Consider the following 17,610-nt stretch of genomic DNA (forward strand, 5'->3'; position numbering starts at 1 on the left):
AAGGACATACCGGATGCCACAGGGTGGGGGCTTGAACACGCCCCTTAAAAACTCCGACTTAACACATCCGCCGGCTCGTGGACTGCTCGTGGACGGTTCGGTTCTGTTCGTCATGGCGCCTGCTCATGAAAGTCCGTCGTTGCTGCCGCTGGCGATGATGATGATGATGATGATGCTCGTGATGCAAGGTAATCAACAACATTAATAAGAACCAAAAACAAGAGGCACCCATTGTCGTGCGCATGCGTGCTGTCTATTTTGTGTCGCAGCCCAGGCCCATAACGAAGAATAACGGTCCGGTCCATTGATTGTGAGCGCATCGTTCATCGTTCTCTTGTCCATTGTCATACCCACAGCAATAACCATCCTTTTTGTTTTTTTAAGGTGATTGGTTTCCTGAAAGCAAGTGAAAAGGCACTTACAGTAACCATAATTATAATAACGATAACAATAATGGTCAATAGAAGGAGAATGAAAAAGACTCCTGTGGGCTGCAAGAAGGCGCACAAAAGTCCCTTTGTCGTCCTTTTGTGCGCAGCAGAATGCCAGTGTGTTCTGGAAGGCTAATTTGGAATTTATTGTCGTTTTTTGTGTTTGTTGCTGCAGTGCGGCCTCAGGGACTCGACTTGGCCGACGCTCTGGCCGCCGCCAACGCGCAAAGTAAGTCTTCATAGGCACACCAAGTGGGGACAACATGCCCAAAGTTGGCCACTACAAATAATCAACAGTGTGACTTTACAACTGGGAATTTGCTCCACAAAAAGTTGACCATATTGGACCTTTAAGATGAAATTGTGGCCAATTTGAAAATGCATCAAAGGTACAAGGGTGTATTACTCCCACACCAGGAAAAAATCAGTCCAATGTTTTTACATTACGTTTAAATTTCACAAATGAAAACAAAGCAATTGCTTCCGGTTCAGGTGACAGGTGATACCCAGTGTAGGTCTTTTTAAATACTTACTGATTATTTTACAGTAGTATTACTGAAGAGCAGTTTAATAACATTGCTAATACAAAGGAGGAGTCAAAGTCTTCCAATTTTAATGTTATACTGTGATTAATATGATACTTTTTTCCTGGTACTGCAGCAACATGCATCTGTACTATCATAAGTAGAGCCCTCAAAAATCTGAGAAGGCTACAGCCCAAAGGAAAGGATGTCTTCCATTTCCAGGCATTGACCAAATAGCAAATTTGAAAAATCCTATCAAATATGATACTTCTGACCTCATATTTTTTTTTTTTTTTTTTATCACAGCCACACCAACGCCTTTGCCAGGTAAAATACATGCATCATCCTAATCCAAATAATCCCATAATAATACATGCCATCCATGTGTCACACCGCCCCCTACAGGTACCAAGGCTCCGGTCAAGCCCAAAGGCAAACCAGGTAAGGTTATGTGACGTTTCATCCAGCATGCGGCCACACGGCTCGCCATTTTCTTTCTTTTGGCTTTTCCCTTTGCCACGTTTCCACCCGTCCCTCGTTTTGAACACCGGCAGCCGCGGACGAATTTGACCTGGCCGACGCCTTGGATCCCAACAACGACATCACCACCACCAATAAGGGCAAGGGGGGTCGGCCTGCAGGTGGGTCACCCAGGGTTAGGGGTTAATAGTAGCATTCCTCTATTTCCCTCCTGCACTTATTCCCGATTCAGTTAATTATTGGCTGCATTCAATGGTACGCATATGCATGAAGCATCCTGCTTTTACATCTCTGACCTCTCACCTGCCGTGCTTGTGAGTACAGGCGGATTTTCCGACAACGACCTGATAGACGTCAGCAACGACAACAGCTACAAACCTGACAAAGGCAAAGGTGACGACCACCGCCGCTTGCCCGTCAAGACGAATCGTTTGCCAAAGTGGTGTTGACGCTTTTGGTTTTGTGTGTATTCAGGTGGACGACCAAGCGGCGAACGCGATCACGTCAACCAACGCGATGACAACATCGGTAAGTCTACTGCAGATGACTCGGATGCGTTTGACCGAGGAGTGTGAGAAGTTGAGCGGATGCTTGTGCGTGTAGGGACCACAGCGGAGGTCGGCACCATCGCGGGAATCGTGAGCGCGGTGGGCATGGCGCTGGTGGGTGCTATCAGCAGCTACATCTCATATCAGAAGAAGAAGTTGTGCTTCGGCATCCAACGTAAGATGCACGCACACACATTTCTCCAACGGTCTGTCCACTCACCCACGTCTTGTGTGGCGATGACAGAGAGCCTGAACGCGGAGATGGTGAAGGCTGACGCTCCGGACTCAGTGCTGGCGACAGAACCACAAGGTAAACAACAGCCTGGTTTAAAAAAAAAAAAAAAAAGATCTTGTCTGTAGGTCAGATGTACATCTTATTTTGCCGTTATGGAGAGAGATGTTACGTAGCCCCTACGTAATTTCTCTATACTGACGTCGATTCTCTATGCTGAGAGGTTTTACTTCACCCCCTAGGTAATTTCTCTACACAAAGTAAGCCCAGCCCTGTCCGTCTGCCATCTACTGCCCCCGTGAGGGCAAGATGGGCACAGCAAAAACGGTTTCAATTGTTTGAATTCTCGTGAATGATGTCTGGGAAAAGGTTTGAGATAGGAGTGTGGTCACAAAACAAATCCAACTCGTATCTCAAAGCACGGCTGTATCGATACGAGTGGACTTGAGTTGATTACCTTTTGTTTGTTACGAGTGGACTTGAGTTGATTACTTTTTGTTTGTTGTGCTGCAGTGCAGCAAACTCTCCTGGAGCATGCCAGTGCTGAACCTGGACATGGCCGCAACGTGGTGTGACGACACGCAAACGCAGAAGCATTGAAACGGTGACCGGCGTGCACACGCCCCACACACACACGAGCGTCACAATGCACATTTTGTTTTTATTTAATGAGAAATGGAAAATTGTATACACAATCAGTTGAGTTGACTGACATGAAGCTTTCGAGCATCCTGCAAAATGTGACTTTTTCTTTCATCCATTGATTGATTCCTTTTGTCGGCAACAGTGTAGCAAAGATTTTTGGTAGTTACTTGGTAGTAAAGGGAGCTTACTTGGACATTTTTTTGACTGACTCTCAAACTGGAGAAACGTGCGCTCCGCTCTGATTGCCTTGTTGGCGGCAACCGCAATGCTTCGTGCTCACGTTTGCTGTGTTCTTTCCACGACGACGACCTGTATAATTATTCCATCATATTAACCTCCTACAATGAAAGACAATGAAGATCACAATAGCAACAACAATAATATTAACCAACATTTAGAAAAACGTGTTTCAAGACTGACAGCGGAATGTTTAACGTGAATGAGTGCATCTATGAAGCTGTTTACATGCTACCGGGATGCAGAAGTTAAATAAAAAAAATAAAAATAATAGAAAACACAGAGAATGAGACTGGGAGTTATTTTTGTTTTGTTTTTTTGTCCTGGCCTTAAAGGCAGCACAAGCACACACAAAAAAAGAGTGCAACATTGTTTAAAAAAAAAAAAAAAAAATCTAAAAGTTTATACCAATACTTGGGGACAAATAAGTCTTGCTTGCATTGGCAAGGCCCTGAGATATTTACACCACAGTGGGCTCCCGATCGATCACCCATTTTCAAGCTTAGTGCGTGGGAGGGGTCAACGTGACTTCAACGTATTTTGATGCACATGTAATCTGACAAAAAGGTAAGGGCCACTCTCGGGGAGCGCTTATGTTGTGGAACTTGTCGTGTCAATGGGCACCAACCAGCGTGTGTCCGTCAGACTGGGGTGACCGCAGCCATCGCGGCGGCGCGTTCGGGCGACGCCGCTGGAGAGTTGGCCTGGACCTCCCTGCGCAGCTCCTCTACCCTCTGCTCAAGTTGAACCCGCAACAGCAGCAGATTGTTCAGCATTTGATGCTGAGCCACCTGCAAAGCCAAGCAGATCAATTCTCCACATTGCACAAACACAATTTACAACACCTGAAGTCATTTTGCACACCCATATAGCCAAACAGACAAGTTTTGCTTTTTTTGTTTTCCGTCAAGATTCTCAATGAATGTTTGATTCAAGCACATTTCAGGATCAACCGAGTTCAAGTCCACGGTCGCCTTGAGGTACAAGCACCTTGACTTGTGTGCTTTTGAGATACATGCTGTCATTCCACCAATCGTGAGAGGAGATGCCCACCTGCGGTCTCATGCGAGGGTTCCATCGTGCGTAGTAAGTCGTCCACAGCTCCAGATGCATGCAGGACGCCAGCGGATAGAGCACACTGTGGCGCTCGTGGACATACAGAGGGTTGCTAAAGTCCTCGGGCTGGCTGAGTGCGACACGGGCAAACACAGGTCAGACTGGACCGAGATGTCGTCAAACTGTCCTCTTACCTGTTGACGTAGGACCACAGAGACGCCGTTTGGTCCTGGAGCTCCTACAGAGGACAAGAGGAGTTAGCGAAGCGCCGTCATCGGGCCGCAGGTTCGTCCGTGCTCACCTGGGTCGCGCGCTCCTGCTCGCTGTTGCACAGGAAAGTTCCGAAGAGGCAGCTGTACAGGTGGTCCAGCAGCGTAATCAGGAAAAGCTCGTTGAACTCAAAGGCTGCGGGAAACTGGAAGAAAAGGTCACGGGGGTCACGGAGGAAAAGGCCCTGGAGAGTTTTGTCCTGGGCGGCTACGTACCTGCCGGCTCATCTGCCACACGCAGTCCACAAACTGAACAAAGAGCGGCGAACGCTCAGAGTTGCCGTGGTCGTCGTCACCGTGGCCCACGCGCTGAGGAACCAAAGACGCAAAACCATTTCAGTCATTTAAAAAACAATAAAAAATACTTGCAGAACATCTGTGTGCAAATAAAACACAAAATAATTCCTAATTCCAATTTAGGGGTTTAACTGTGGTCAGGCCTGGCATGCGAGTCGCGTTCTTACGGCAGCAAACTTGTGTCCAAAGCTGATCCACTCCTTCTCCACCAGAACCTACAAGAAGAAGAAAAGAAAGAGGAGACTGAGGACAAAGTGTGCATGTGCCGCCTCCGGACCGAGAGACGGACCTGGAATCCTCGGAGCGTGCGGTAGTAGCTGTCTAGCATGAGCATCGTCAGAGACGTCAGCTGAGACGTCCTGTCCCAGCCGTCGCTGCAGTGGACCACCACTGATGTCTTTGCACGCTCCAGCTTGGATGCCATTTGGGACGCTCCACACAGAAGCAGCTAAAGGAACGCACAGATTGGAGGAATAAAAAAAAAAAAAACGGCGTGAGGCGACAAACATACCTGAATGTAGTGGAGCCAATGTGTGTGATCAAGGTTGGAGTGCCAGCGCTCTTGTTGGATGTCAGGATACAGCACATCCTTCAACTTCCTGAGGGCCTCGCGCATCACGTGAATGTTGGGGATCTCCAGGAAGTTGAGCTCCGCGTTAGCGTACACGCTCTCGCTCTCGTAGCCGCCGTCCTTCGCCTGCGAGAACAAGCCGAGTTTCACCGATGTGCCTCCCGTGTCGGATGGCGTGGCGGGTGACGTACTTTGTTGCTACGGGCGACGCTGAATTGTCGGGCGTCGAAGATGCTGAGCTTGTGGGAGTGCGCGTTGGCGTCCATGATAGTCTGGAGGAGGCGCTCGTCCTCTTTGCAGCGGCGGTCGGCCGGGCCCACCAGCGGCTGGCCGCAGCGCACCAGCGCCGCCTGCGACTCGGGGTGGAGCCACGACAGCACCTGACGAGAAAAACACGTGTGACTGGGCAATCATTGGGATCAATAACAATTTTCTTTTTAGAAATCTCCTCTCTCAGTGCATCAGGACAGCACCAATTTTAATCCTTCTTCACAAAGGATGACGATTCTATGCATATGCAATAATAAAGGGAGATGAGAAATGCTAATTGTTAGCCCTTGAGCCTACGACATTTCCCTTTATGGTATGTTAGCATTTAATTCTCAGTTTCATTTTGATGCTCAGCTTCAGGTAAGAATTGCAATAAACAGCTTGAAATGTATTTGGGACCAATATTGACTTATAAAGTATGTGTTGTGGTGTAATGAGTGATGCGGTAAAGCCCACCGGAATGCGGCGCTTGGCCCGGAATGCCGCCACTCGCTTGATGTCCTCGTCCGAGACGTTGGCGGGGACCACCAGGGTGGCGGGGTACGTGTCGCACAGCTGGTAGGACGCGTTCAGTCGGTTGATGGTCCAGCTCTCGTTGGGGAGGCCCTGAGCGTTGCAAGGTGATGTTAGAATAGGCCTCTTTGGCTAGTTAGCGTGAGCTGTAACCTTTCTTTTTCTTTTACCGGCTTTTCCTTCTCTGTGTTACTCTTTGCACATATGTAGAAGTTTATCTCACATTGAAGGGGGTTCCTACCTGCCGCCGCAATTCGGCCAGTGGCTCGTATACCTTCCAGCCGTCAGAGTGGAAGCGCTGCTCGTAGCGGAAGGCGAATAAGGTCTGCGCGTGCACAAGGGAGATAATGACATCGATTGCCAAACTGTTTTAACTTGACAACTTTTAACTGACCAGCTGGTGGGAAAGCGGGAAAGCTCGCGAGGCCAGCATCTTCGCTATGTTTGCGTGGCCCCTCCCTGTCTCGTAGGTGAACTTCAGGCTCCTCAGGTCCTGGGCAGATAGGTCAAAGAGATTAGGGATAGGCCGGGCCTGCGTGAACGGCATTCGTTACCTTGCAGACCAGCTCCAGTCCTTCGGTGTTGTCACCTCGGTTGGGGATGCCCACAGTCTCCAGGCGGCTGATGACGCCCAGGTTGACAGCCAGAACAAATGGACTTTCCTGAATCCAAATATATCATTCCACAGTTGAAATCAGAGTAACGTATTTACCGCAAAACCTGGGATTGCTGAAACACTCTCAAACTGAAATGCTGTAAAACGACATGAACATGAATGGGAAAGTGTCAAAAAACAAAATGAGGAATGTACGTGTTGCCCTTAATTGACTTCCTACAAAAAGGAATTGGAAAGCTGATCATAAACATAACTGACAAAGTGTAGTTGCGGAGTAACTTGTCTTGACAAGATACAGAGTTGTGCGCTACCCTTTCTGTGCTGCTGAAGTAGAGCTTGTAGTCAGTGATGGTCAGAGTTCCGTCGAAAAGGCCACTATAGGGACAAATATACATCACGTCCTCAACTGTAAACATGGAGGAAAAGAGGGGAGGGGGTATTTAAAAAAACAAAACAAACAAACAAAAAAGAGACATTTGAAGAACAAAAGTGTCACAGGACAAGCATTTGAAACTCACTGGTTGTCTGGATGCTTTCCCCTGGCAGGAGAGGAACTGCAGTCGCCTTGTCACTCATTTTCAGTCTCTGTGCTGGAGGTTTCTATATGCACACGGACACATACAGTCGAGCAGTGGGACTTCTTAACGCCACAGCGCTTCTCAAAGAATGCATTTTTCATTTCATTTCTTTAACCTAACATAGACTAACGATAACAGCTGAATACTATAAACTATAATAATAATAAAATCGATTGTTTGGGATCGTGGGGTGCTTGGAAAAAGTCACTGGACCCCAACAGTTTGTGGAGCCACATACAAGAGAAATTGAAAGCAAAACGAGGAGAAAGGCCAGAAAAAAGAGAAGCCGACACTTGCCAAAGCGACGGGGGAATGCTCGGCGTCTTCGTCACCGTGGCAACGGAGACTCTCATCCGTAGAGTCCTGCCGTGCGTGCGCCCAAAAGGGTCCGCGCGAGAGAGAAATTGAGAAGGACACAGCAAAGAAAGAAGGAGGTCGCACACGTAGCAATGCTGCAAACGAAGCCTGTACGCAATCGCCCGCAACCACAACAAACATCCATTTTGCATTCTACCTTGGTAATGACGTCACAGGCGGCTGAGATATGACTGGACAAAGTTGCTGCAATCAACTGTTTACACCACTCCACGTGACCACCGGATGGACTAAACATACACACAAACATTAAATGTTGATTTCTGTGACACGCACTCAGAAATGTTTACATTAAAATACCAGTCTTTGTGACTCATGCTGCCTTCAGGTTGTATGGGAAAGATGATATTTTCCAATTGTGAAATGGAAATTACGAGTGCAGGAGGCTACAATGTTATGCTAGCGTCTGCTTTTTAAAACTAAATAACGGTGTTTTTAAACACGGCAACAAGTATAAATAGAGATTTTACAATTGTGTATGCCACATCACAATGGAGGCCACAAATTAACCAACTGGAGAACGTTTAACGATACAATATTCACCTGAGGACATGAAGGCAGCATCACTCGTGCGCTCATCTAACGCGCGCATGCGCCAGTGGACGATGCTAACATGGTAAACATTTGTGTGGTCGGTTTACAAGCTTGATCAACAGCAAGGCCAAGTCCTTTAATTGTCTTCAGGCCTATCTTAGATAAAAATGAACCGAAAGTGTACAAGGATATGTCAAGAAGGTTTAAAAATAAACTAAAACCAGATTTGAAAGAAAAAGAAGCGATTGAAGCGGAAGGAAGTGAAATGTAATCACTTGTCTGGATCGGGTCCACTTTCGCTGCTGATGACGGTCGAAGTCCAAGATCCAGTTGGGTCCTCCCCGGTTCCGGCTTCGTCTGCCATCCCTGACTGAGAGATGGACACTGGTTCGCAGGCGTAGGTTTTGGGCCAGGGGGCGGGACTCGGTTCTGTTTCCTCAAATACGTTGGATCAGGTCCAAGCCAAGCTCAACGAAGAAAAGCACACAAGCAGCCGGATGCAGAAGAAAAGAAACACCGGGACCGACGCAACGTCCAACCTGAAATAAAGATGCTGGCAATGATGATGCACGAAGGCGACGATGCTTTGTCTCGACCGACCCGGAACGCAGCATCCCCCTCACAGGCCACGTGACAGACAGACGTCACACGTCAATCTTAAATTAATTTAATCAATAATATTTACAGAACCAAGCAGTTGTGGAGGTTTGATGGCGGTCTTGTTTGCTTCTTCCCTTTTGTGAAAAACAAAGCGCAGCAAAGGAACCAAACCACAAAAAGACACGTCAAGTTGTCGAGTAGTATACAAGCGCTTCCCACAAGAAAAAAACCCGGCAACCATTCCCTTCATTCCCGCATTAAAATAAAACATTTGACTCTCGATAATTGATTGTTTTACATGAGAGCGCAAAATAGCTTTGGACTGAGGTAATCACATCCTGATCCTAGTGTTTATAGAAAAGACAAGAAAAATAGATTTCATCTGAAGTGAATGTCCGCAAAGCTCAAGGAAAGCCTCCCGATCGGCTGCATTACCCTGTTTGCGAGCTTTTCAGGACGGATGCCGGGAAATGAGCATGGCTGTTCGACAACTTTCAAAAGATCTCTCTCCGACTAAGAGCAAGTTGACGAGAAGGGTGAATGACGGCACACAAGAAGTACCGGGACAGGCTGACGCTTAACTTTAACGTGAAAACTGGAACGTCGTTTACAGTGAAACAATCGGGATTAACAGTCACCAAAATGTAGAATGAAGATATTTGTACTTATGGCCACTTCGACCTCTGGCGATCGTTTAGCGGCATGTAATGTGGTGACGCAACTTTAATTTTTTTTCACGTTGAACATTTTGGAACCGCTGGTCCGCGGGCCCGGTACGGGTTCCGCTCTCAACAGAAAATAATGGGAGTAAACAATGACTAAAGGGGCAGCTAAACATGTAGCTGAAGAAATACTGACCAAGTAAGTTCATCCCCATCGATTGTATTATTTCCAAAATGGAAGGCGTTATCCTTAAAAAGGACAATCCCAGTGAATGATTTTAACATGTGCCACCAAATTGATGTGGAAAGCATGAATATTTGAGTGGCGTCACAGCAATCACGCAAGGAGCATGCTGACCAACTTAGAAATAGTTTTATATTTTAAGGCGTATTCATTATTCCTGAGCAGTCTTTTTTTTTTTTTTTAATTCCGTTCTACAGTTGTATTGTTGATTCAAAATATTAGACTTTGCTCATCTTTTTATGCGGTTCTGAAAATGTAATAAAATACTCATCTGTCTAGTTATCTTAGTTTTCAGTGCAGATGCTTTAAAACAGGAAATTTAAAAATGAATGCGGTCGTGATAAGACCCACTCGCGGTTCCCTGAACACAAAAAGCACATAATTGTATTAACTGGTCAGCAACGGGCCACAGGACCACTCTTTTAGACTGTTACCTTGAGCACTTTTGGGACATTGTGATTTGACGGGCTGACGAAAATTGTACCCTGTCAAGTTGACTGGAAACCAAAGCGCAGTCATGTGAAACGCGGGGGAATCAAGGCACACATTTGGACGACGCTCGAGCATCTGACAAGCTCGACGGGGGTGTCGCCGATTTGCTTTTTGGCTCCGGAAACGACCGTTATTGCATCAAAGGACAGCAGGACTTTACGTCACGGACATTTCTCCCGATAGACCAAATGCAAATCGGGATAGCTGCGAAGACATAAGGAAGAGCGTCACTCGGAGAATACGCGCAATTCTGAACGTTAACAATATCATCTCTGGCGCGAGCGGGGAAACGTCCGCTTCTGACGCGACAATGTGTCGTCCACAACTTGTCCGCTTGCTTAAGAGCCGAGAGAGGAACCGGCAACTGAACAGACGAGGGGGATTCCAATCTTTTCATGACCCCATTTTTCCCCTCGCTGCACCTCAACTCTGTGTGCTCATCTCCACTTGAAATGAATGGTGTGCGTGCGTTTGTCTTTTGTGCGTCTTCAGTCAGCACGGTGGCTTCATGACCTATGTGTGTTCAAGCCCTTGGAATGATAGTTAGCAGACGTCATTAAGGCTTGTGTGTGTGTATGTATGTGTGTTGACAAGGCTGCACGGTGCCATATTGCATACATAACCACCTGCTAAATAACAAATGAAAAGTCCTATTAGCGTTCTCTGTTAGCACTGCACGGACACACTAGCAGTGAAGAGTGTGCGCGCGCATCAGAGGTCGACCCTCAGAAGGGCGTGTGTAGGTGTGTGTACTGCTGCTGCGCTGGCGACGACGCGGACGAAGACGAGGTGTTGGCGCTGGAGCCGCTGTTGGCCAGTCGCGCCGAAGGGGACGCTGGCGAGTCGGAAAGCTGCAGCTCCTCCAGTTTCTTGATGTACTCGTCACGGAGCGCCAGCAGCTCCAGGTAACGCTGCTCCACCGGACTCTGCTGTCTCCGTACACCCGTGACCACACAAACATGCATGCAGACAGAGGACCATAAACACGTTGACCCAAAGGTGCACACAGTGCTGCTATTGTCTGGCATGAGTTTCCCACCTGTTGCTGGATGCGTGGGTTCCAGCGTATGTAGTAAGTGACCCAGAGCTCTAGGTGGCGCATGCTGGCTACCGGGTAGAGGACTCTCCCCGACTCAGGCGTGTAGAAAGGGTTCAAGTAAACGTCCGTCTTACTGTTGATCAACGACCACAGCGACACAGTCTTCTGCCGCAGGGCCTGCCAATTAAACACGCGCACGCTCGGTTAGCCGCTTTGGTGGCCTCGCGCGCAGGCCCCTCCGCCGTGCTCACATTCTGTTCTCGCGCACTCTCGCAGTTGTAGAGGAAGGTCCCGAAGCGGCAGCTGTAAAGGTGGTCCAGGATGGTCAGCAGGAGACGCTCGTTGAATTCAAAGGCCGTGGGGAACTGCAAGAACGGGCAGCATCAACATTACTTTAGAGTGTCAGGGCAAGGATATCGCAGGGGCGCCGCAAAACCATTTATTATTAGTTTTTTTTTTATTACAAACCCCAGAAATTCTTCCTACTAGATGTTGCCTACGGCAAATGGAGGAAAATTCTGGGGGGATTCCCGGGAAAAAAAACATAATATACCCATATGTTTTTGTTTGCAACAAAAACTACTTCTCCAAATCAAAACAAAGGTGTCGTTTCAGTTGTGTGGCATGCCGTTCCAAAGGAAAAAAATTCTTGAGGCCAGCCTTGTTAACAAAAAACAGGTCGTAGAGTTGACTTGAAGAGCAGACTTTAGTTTTGTTGCATATACACTCTTGGGTTCTTGTGACATTGTATTGACAAAAATGATGCTTTTAGGCATTGCCCGTTTTCTTTCCGTTAGTCACATGACACACCTTTAGTGGTACCAGACAGCATACAACGACAAAACGACAGAGTGTCAAAAGTGAGAGAGGTGACTCTCATACCTGCTTGGTCATCTGCCATATGCAGTCCATGAACTGAACAAAGATGGGTGACCTGTCTTGGTCGGCATGATTCTTGTCACCGTGACCTATCCTCTGCACACAGACAAAGACCAATATGTTTTTGTAGAGCCAAATGAACCTCCACTGCGGCGCTTGGGACAGACGGGTTCCTTACTGATGCAAACTTGTGTCCGAAGCTGATCCACTCCTTCTCGATGAGAACCTGCAGAGACGGATGTGAGACCTGCTTCATCACTGCTGGGCGGTAATGGTGCGGCCGGGACACGGCGCACCTACTGACCTGCAGTCCTTTGAGCGTGCGGTAGTGGCTGTCCAGCATGAGCATGGCCAGAGATGTCAGCTGAGCCGTTCTGTCCCAACCGTCACTGCAGTGGACGACCACAGAGTTACCGCTGGAAACTTTATCTGCCACTTGGATGGCTCCTGACAACACAAGCTATACACACACACACACACACACACACACACACTTTTACATTTTACACAGACCTTCTGATGTGAAAGGGCTGGCTCCCAGTTTGGTATAGGCTAACGTTAGCTTTGTTGTGCTAATGTCCATTACTTAATGTTGTGCACATGAGTGCGCAAGGCTTGAAATAAGTAGTTTGGGAGTCAAAATTGGTATTTTACCCCTTACTATAATCGCAACGAATAAGAAAACAGATTCCAATCATTTTCAAGTGTACACGCAGTGCAACACTCTTACATCAGTCACCTCATGAGTGAAGTAAGAGGCTGAGGCAAATTTTGTGCCACTTTAGCCAGAGCAGCGCTGTAATGTAATTGTAATGCGCTGGCTAGCTAGTGTGGCTAAATGCTTGCAGTGATCAGTCATGGGAGCATATTAAAGATTTCTGAAAAGGAGGGATGTTGAGGAATAATTAAAAGAAGACGGAGTAACAATGCTAATAACTAAGCAAACCTAAGAATGGCATCAAACAACAAATAAAGCACTTTGATTGGCCATTGCTCAGAACGACGATGTGAAAACTGGCTGACCTTGATGTGTTCAAGCCAGTGTGTGGACTCCAGACTGGACAGCCAGTGGGATTCCTCCACTGTGGGGTAGACAATGTCTTTGAGCTTCTTCAGGGACTCCCGCATGACGTGGATGTTGTGGATGTCCAGGAAGACCAGCTCGGCGTTGTGGTACTCGTCGCCCTCGTAGCCGCCTCCTGTGGCCTGCAAAAGGAGAAGCCGGGGGTCACGGCGGGACGGAGACCAAAAATGTTCGGGGGAAGTAGATCGACCTTGTTGGCCACGGCGTTGACGTTGGGACGTGCGTCATAAATGGTGAGCTTGGCGGTGTCGTTGGCGTCCCTGATCAGGTCCAGGTACCGCTCATCGTCCTTGTTCCTTTTCCCCGACATGCCCACCAGTGGCTGGCTGCAGCGCGCAATCACCGCCTGGTTCTCACGGTGGATCCAGGACAGGACCTGCGGCGGAGTCAACATCAAGCGCTTAGCACCGGGAATTGCCCGCCAGCCCAAACCAACCATGTGAAGTCTTACAGGGATGCGGGCTCTGGACCTGAAGGTAGCCACTCTCCTCAGGTCTTCCTCTTTACACTTAAAGGGCACAGCCAGCACGGTGGGGTACGTGTCGCACAGCTCGTAGTTCTTGTTGATAAAAGTAATACGCCACTTGCTGTTCGGTAAGCCCTGAAACACGTGTACACTGTCACACATCCATTTTTTTTCCCCCCGACTCTCCAGTCTTACCTGTCGCCGGAGCTCCTCAACAGGCCTGTAAACGCTCCAGCCATTCTCTTCATATTTCTCCTGAGTCACATAAGCGAACAAAGGCTGGACAAAGGGGACAAAATAATCAAGAGGGACGTCACATGGAGAAAAAAAAAAAAAAAAAGGATTCATTGCAAGCCCAACATCTGTTCAGCAGCTTCACGTATTTAAAGAAAAACAAACAATCTCAGTTCAGTGTTAACACTGCCAAAGCACCTTACGTTCAATTCAAAACGATGTGTAACCACTTATATGTTTTACATTAAAACAGACATTCTAAAACAATATAAATATAAAAGTGTTCTATTTAATGATTTATTAATATTCTGTTGTTGATGTTAGTATTGTTTATCTGTTTATCTCTCTGTGTTCTGTGAGAAGTTTTCACTAACCTTTCTTACATCAAAAAAAGTGGGCTCTTAACTCACATTTATAATTTCAAATACAAAGTAATCGTCAAATTTTAATTACGTTTTAAAGACTTAGTTTTACAATTTTAACGCCAGCGAAACACTCAAATTAGTACTTTATAGTTACAAAAAATTTAAATAAGTGTGCTATCATGTATCTTTCAAAATTGTTTACAATTGTAATACAAAAAAAAAGCAAAAATCTTCATGAATATTTGATTGGAAACAATTTGATTTGAAATAAAATAAAAAAAAATAATAATTTGACCATTTGGCCATTTGACCTTATATTGTAAACGTTTGATTTGGGCCGTGTCAAATTTTCTATTGGCATATACGGCAAGATGATAAACTTGCAGCAGGCCAGATTTAGGACATGGTGTTCTTACCAGGCCGTTTGAGACGGGGAAGGCGTGTCTGAAGAGCAGCTCGAAGATGTCTCGCCGGCTGTGGCCCTCCTGCTTCAGGGCAAACCTCAAGTTTCGCATGTCCTGACATAACAAAGAGAAAATCAAGAGGAGTGAGAAAACTCACCTGGAACTAAACGTCAAGATAACAGCAGAGTGACAAGGACCTTGCAGGTAATGTCCAGGCCGTACGAGTTTTCTCCCCGACTTGACGCCCCGCCCATTTTCTCCACGCGGCTGATGGTGCCCAGAGGAACATCCAGTGTCACTGCTACATCCTGGAGAGGAAAAAAAAGTCAACTCATTGTTCCAATCGTGAGGCCTAATACCAAGCTTTGAGCTCACTTTTTTCCCCCCAGTAAACTTCAACTGAAAGTGACAAACAGATTGAAGCAGGGACGCTTGGCCTCTAAATGTTAGAACAGCGCAATTGTTTTTCTGTCCTCATGGTGACGTTATGCGACATAGCGCTGTGTAAATAAAACTGAGCTGCCTGAAATACAGCGACAATGTGAACTTACCGCATCTGAGCTCTTGAAGTAGAGTCGGTAGTTTGTAATCAACACTTTGCCTTTGACGGCGCCGCTGAACGGACACACGTAGATGATGTCCTTGTCTGCACAGGGAAAGAGGAGCTCAAAGGAATTGTCGATCAATGAAGAACGCCAGTCTTCGCTCACCTATGATTCTCTCCTCTCCAGGCAGCAGAGTGACGTCGGCCAACAACTCCATCTTCAGAGACTCTCGGGAGGTCTATGGGGATAAATTCAGGTTTTATTTCTTATTCCTCCCCTTCCACCGATGTTCACAAAAAGGGTCTCTGACTCACGCTGGAGATGTGCGCATCCAAGACGCTGGAGTTGTAGACGGAGACCGGTGAGGCCATCGTTGACTTTTTCACAGGCTGAAGGACACAAGGAGAAGCAGAAAGCGTCAGGGAATGTCTGCCAACCTGTCTTGTTCCAGGATGATATTTTTCATTGCATCACTAGTTGGGAAACAGTGGCACTAAGGGACATATTGTGCATGTTCTTCAGCTTCATCTACACATCAAGGCTTTGACACTTTGATGTCATTCTTTTAGGGACCGACATTAACCTTGGAGGAGTTCAAGTGCAACAGCCATTGCCTGCAACGGCCTTGATCTTGATTGCATAGACAATATGTGTGGTGGAAAGACGCATTTGTTCACTTTCTGATAAAGGACTTGTCTCGGTTCACTGCAAAGCACAACTGCAAATGCTGGCAATCCCAACTGCGCATGTGCTATTATTTATTTACAGTGCCATGTATGTACTTAGTCTGACATTTGGGCAAACTCAGACTAAAGAGAATGACTTGAAGAAAGATTGCTAGGGAGCAAATTGAGTTAGAAGGCAAACGCAGCAGTATGGTCATTGTATTGCTAAAAACCAAAACAAATAAAAAAGTGCACACAACTGGGCGGCCCGTGGTGCATTGAGAGCTCGATGGCTAAACGTGCTTGAGGACAAGCGCTCACATCGCGACGGGGACGACTGAAAGAATGGCTTGTTGACTTCGGTCACGACAGCTGCCAGGAAGGCGAGAGAGTTTTTGTGTAGGGCCCGTAGTCAACTTTTTCAACTTGTTCCTTCCAGCAGGCACAGCTGAGGAGCACTTTACCAGGAAATAGCCGAGGCCCAGGCGCCCAGCAAAGCTCGTTCTCAGTAAAACGCTCGAACCTTTTCGGACAAACTCAGACTCGACCGTCGGCCAACACCTTTCTGACGACCCTCGAGATGCAGTCGGGAACACGCATCGCAGCCAAACGAGTGAACTTACCCGCAAAGCGCGATTCTCCCGTGGGGCGAACGTCGAGCTGTTCGCCGCCAGGAACTTTCTTCAGCCCACCGACGTCATGTGCCGGCCTGTCATGGCGCCCATTGGCTGCTTGTCAAATGCACGCTCCCGAAGCATGCTGGGAAACTGAGTTCCGAGGGTCTTCCTCTTCATTTCCACCTCCACTTCCGGATGTGGGAGCGACATATGTCGTCCTTAACATCTTTCAAAACAACACCAAAAGAAACATTTTCTAAAGACAATTCTCTTCATTGAAAAACATTCACCAGATGGATAACGCCCATTCATAACTTCAAAGTGTACTTCTTTAACTTTCTTTCGGAAATGTGAAATATTTTGTTATTTGGTAAAAAGTGTCTTTAGTAAACGATAATTAGTGGCTATGAGATATTGTTGAATCAAGTCCTTAGTTTGGCTCCAGTTTGGAATCTCATCAAGTCAGTTTCATCAACTTATAATTTCCAAGCCAAAGAAGTGGAAAACATGGGATTTTTGGAGCAGGGCTGCATAAAATGCCTAAAATCAAGCTGATAAATGACTAGGGGATAGGATTAGTCACAAAATCAAACCATTTACAATTTAACTATCTTATATTTGCAACAAAAAGCGTTATAAGATAGGAAATTTCCCACAGTGGAGACTCCACCTGATCGACCTCACAGTGGAGGTCTCAAGTCAGGTGCCTCTCTCACAACACTTGCAAATACCCTCCTCAGTTTTTGTTGCAAACAAAATAGGCAGGCTTGGAAGAACCGACGGTTCGGACACTTGGCAAACTGTTCTAAAAAGTATGCCAGACAGAAAGGTCTGCTTTGCCAGGCATAGTATAAGTGCAACTCAGCTATGTCTGGCATCCAGTGGTGAATGGTGATAGTAAAACATAAAATCACAGCCCATGCATAATTGCAGTCTGGCACCAGCAAATTTGCAGGATGCGCGTCGTACGGTCGCTGAGTGACACTCCAGCAGAGTAGGTGGCGCTAACGTTCAGAAAATTACAGTCCCCTCCAAAAGCATTGTGATGGACAAAATGCTTTTGTAGACTTTACAATTCGTTCTGCTGCTTCCATCATTGCAGCCTTGAAAAAGCAGTTGCATATTTAGTCACAATATT

At 46.9% G+C, this 17,610-nt stretch overlaps 3 protein-coding genes across 7 annotated transcripts; 1 reads left to right on the forward strand and 2 right to left on the reverse strand.

Annotated features, from left to right (window-relative positions):
* Positions 1 to 18: 18 nt before the first annotated feature.
* Positions 19 to 3,358, forward strand: cd99l2 (CD99 molecule-like 2). 3 transcript variants are annotated; one of them, XM_037262770.1, is made up of 10 exons: positions 19 to 188; positions 607 to 660; positions 1,262 to 1,282; positions 1,361 to 1,396; positions 1,507 to 1,596; positions 1,760 to 1,828; positions 1,910 to 1,963; positions 2,039 to 2,158; positions 2,228 to 2,293; positions 2,729 to 3,358. In XM_037262770.1, the coding sequence occupies exons 1-10, from the start codon at positions 113 to 115 to the stop codon at positions 2,788 to 2,790; spliced, it is 648 nt and encodes a 215-aa protein (XP_037118665.1). In that variant the 5' UTR covers positions 19 to 112; the 3' UTR covers positions 2,791 to 3,358. The 3 variants fall into 3 exon arrangements, with proteins under 3 accessions (XP_037118665.1, XP_037118666.1, XP_037118668.1); XM_037262771.1 differs by having other exon boundaries at positions 1,510 to 1,596; XM_037262773.1 differs by lacking the exon at positions 1,507 to 1,596.
* A 124-nt stretch (positions 3,359 to 3,482) lies between these two features.
* mtmr1a (myotubularin related protein 1a) lies at positions 3,483 to 8,758 on the reverse strand. Of its 2 annotated transcripts, XM_037262660.1 has the most exons (18): positions 8,452 to 8,758; positions 7,782 to 7,872; positions 7,565 to 7,630; positions 7,208 to 7,289; positions 7,001 to 7,095; positions 6,628 to 6,735; positions 6,468 to 6,566; positions 6,315 to 6,398; positions 6,017 to 6,166; positions 5,482 to 5,670; positions 5,231 to 5,416; positions 5,009 to 5,167; positions 4,887 to 4,934; positions 4,639 to 4,731; positions 4,455 to 4,568; positions 4,348 to 4,391; positions 4,151 to 4,283; positions 3,483 to 3,888 (listed from the first exon to the last, which is right to left on the reverse strand). In XM_037262660.1, the coding sequence occupies exons 1-18, from the start codon at positions 8,538 to 8,540 to the stop codon at positions 3,739 to 3,741; spliced, it is 1,980 nt and encodes a 659-aa protein (XP_037118555.1). In that variant the 5' UTR covers positions 8,541 to 8,758; the 3' UTR covers positions 3,483 to 3,738. The 2 variants fall into 2 exon arrangements, with proteins under 2 accessions (XP_037118555.1, XP_037118556.1); XM_037262661.1 differs by lacking the exon at positions 7,565 to 7,630 and having other exon boundaries at positions 8,452 to 8,756.
* Positions 8,759 to 8,827: 69 nt separating this feature from the next.
* Positions 8,828 to 16,640, reverse strand: mtm1 (myotubularin 1). Of its 2 annotated transcripts, none has more exons than XM_037262675.1 (16): positions 16,479 to 16,640; positions 15,505 to 15,579; positions 15,356 to 15,428; positions 15,197 to 15,291; positions 14,843 to 14,953; positions 14,658 to 14,759; positions 13,838 to 13,921; positions 13,628 to 13,777; positions 13,367 to 13,552; positions 13,116 to 13,298; positions 12,397 to 12,552; positions 12,271 to 12,318; positions 12,096 to 12,188; positions 11,465 to 11,578; positions 11,214 to 11,390; positions 8,828 to 11,100 (listed from the first exon to the last, which is right to left on the reverse strand). In XM_037262675.1, the coding sequence occupies exons 2-16, from the start codon at positions 15,559 to 15,561 to the stop codon at positions 10,900 to 10,902; spliced, it is 1,830 nt and encodes a 609-aa protein (XP_037118570.1). In that variant the 5' UTR covers positions 15,562 to 15,579; positions 16,479 to 16,640; the 3' UTR covers positions 8,828 to 10,899. The 2 variants fall into 2 exon arrangements, with proteins under 2 accessions (XP_037118570.1, XP_037118569.1); XM_037262674.1 differs by having other exon boundaries at positions 8,828 to 11,103; positions 16,479 to 16,634.
* Positions 16,641 to 17,610: the final 970 nt, after the last annotated feature.

The sequence above is a fragment of the Syngnathus acus genome, chromosome 10 (assembly GCF_901709675.1).
Source record: "Syngnathus acus chromosome 10, fSynAcu1.2, whole genome shotgun sequence".
In the NCBI taxonomy this organism is placed as follows: domain Eukaryota; kingdom Metazoa; phylum Chordata; class Actinopteri; order Syngnathiformes; family Syngnathidae; genus Syngnathus; species Syngnathus acus.

Coding starts and splice junctions, on each gene's coding strand:
- mtm1 (XM_037262674.1), bottom strand. CDS start 15,561: ATGGCCTCACCGGTCTCCGTCTACAACTCCAGCGTCTTGGATGCGCAC. Junction 12,553..13,115: donor ACTGGCTTGAACACATCAAG/GTCAGCCAGTTT, acceptor GTGTGTGTATAG/CTTGTGTTGTCAGGAGCCAT. Junction 11,104..11,213: donor ACCCACGCATCCAGCAACAG/GTGGGAAACTCA, acceptor GTACGGAGACAG/CAGAGTCCGGTGGAGCAGCG.
- cd99l2 (XM_037262770.1), top strand. CDS start 113: ATGGCGCCTGCTCATGAAAGTCCGTCGTTGCTGCCGCTGGCGATGATG. Junction 1,283..1,360: donor CACACCAACGCCTTTGCCAG/GTAAAATACATG, acceptor CGCCCCCTACAG/GTACCAAGGCTCCGGTCAAG. Junction 1,397..1,506: donor CAAGCCCAAAGGCAAACCAG/GTAAGGTTATGT, acceptor TTTGAACACCGG/CAGCCGCGGACGAATTTGAC.
- mtmr1a (XM_037262660.1), bottom strand. CDS start 8,540: ATGGCAGACGAAGCCGGAACCGGGGAGGACCCAACTGGATCTTGGACT. Junction 4,569..4,638: donor TGTGGCAGATGAGCCGGCAG/GTACGTAGCCGC, acceptor CTTTTCTTCCAG/TTTCCCGCAGCCTTTGAGTT. Junction 3,889..4,150: donor ACCCTCGCATGAGACCGCAG/GTGGGCATCTCC, acceptor TTGGCTTTGCAG/GTGGCTCAGCATCAAATGCT.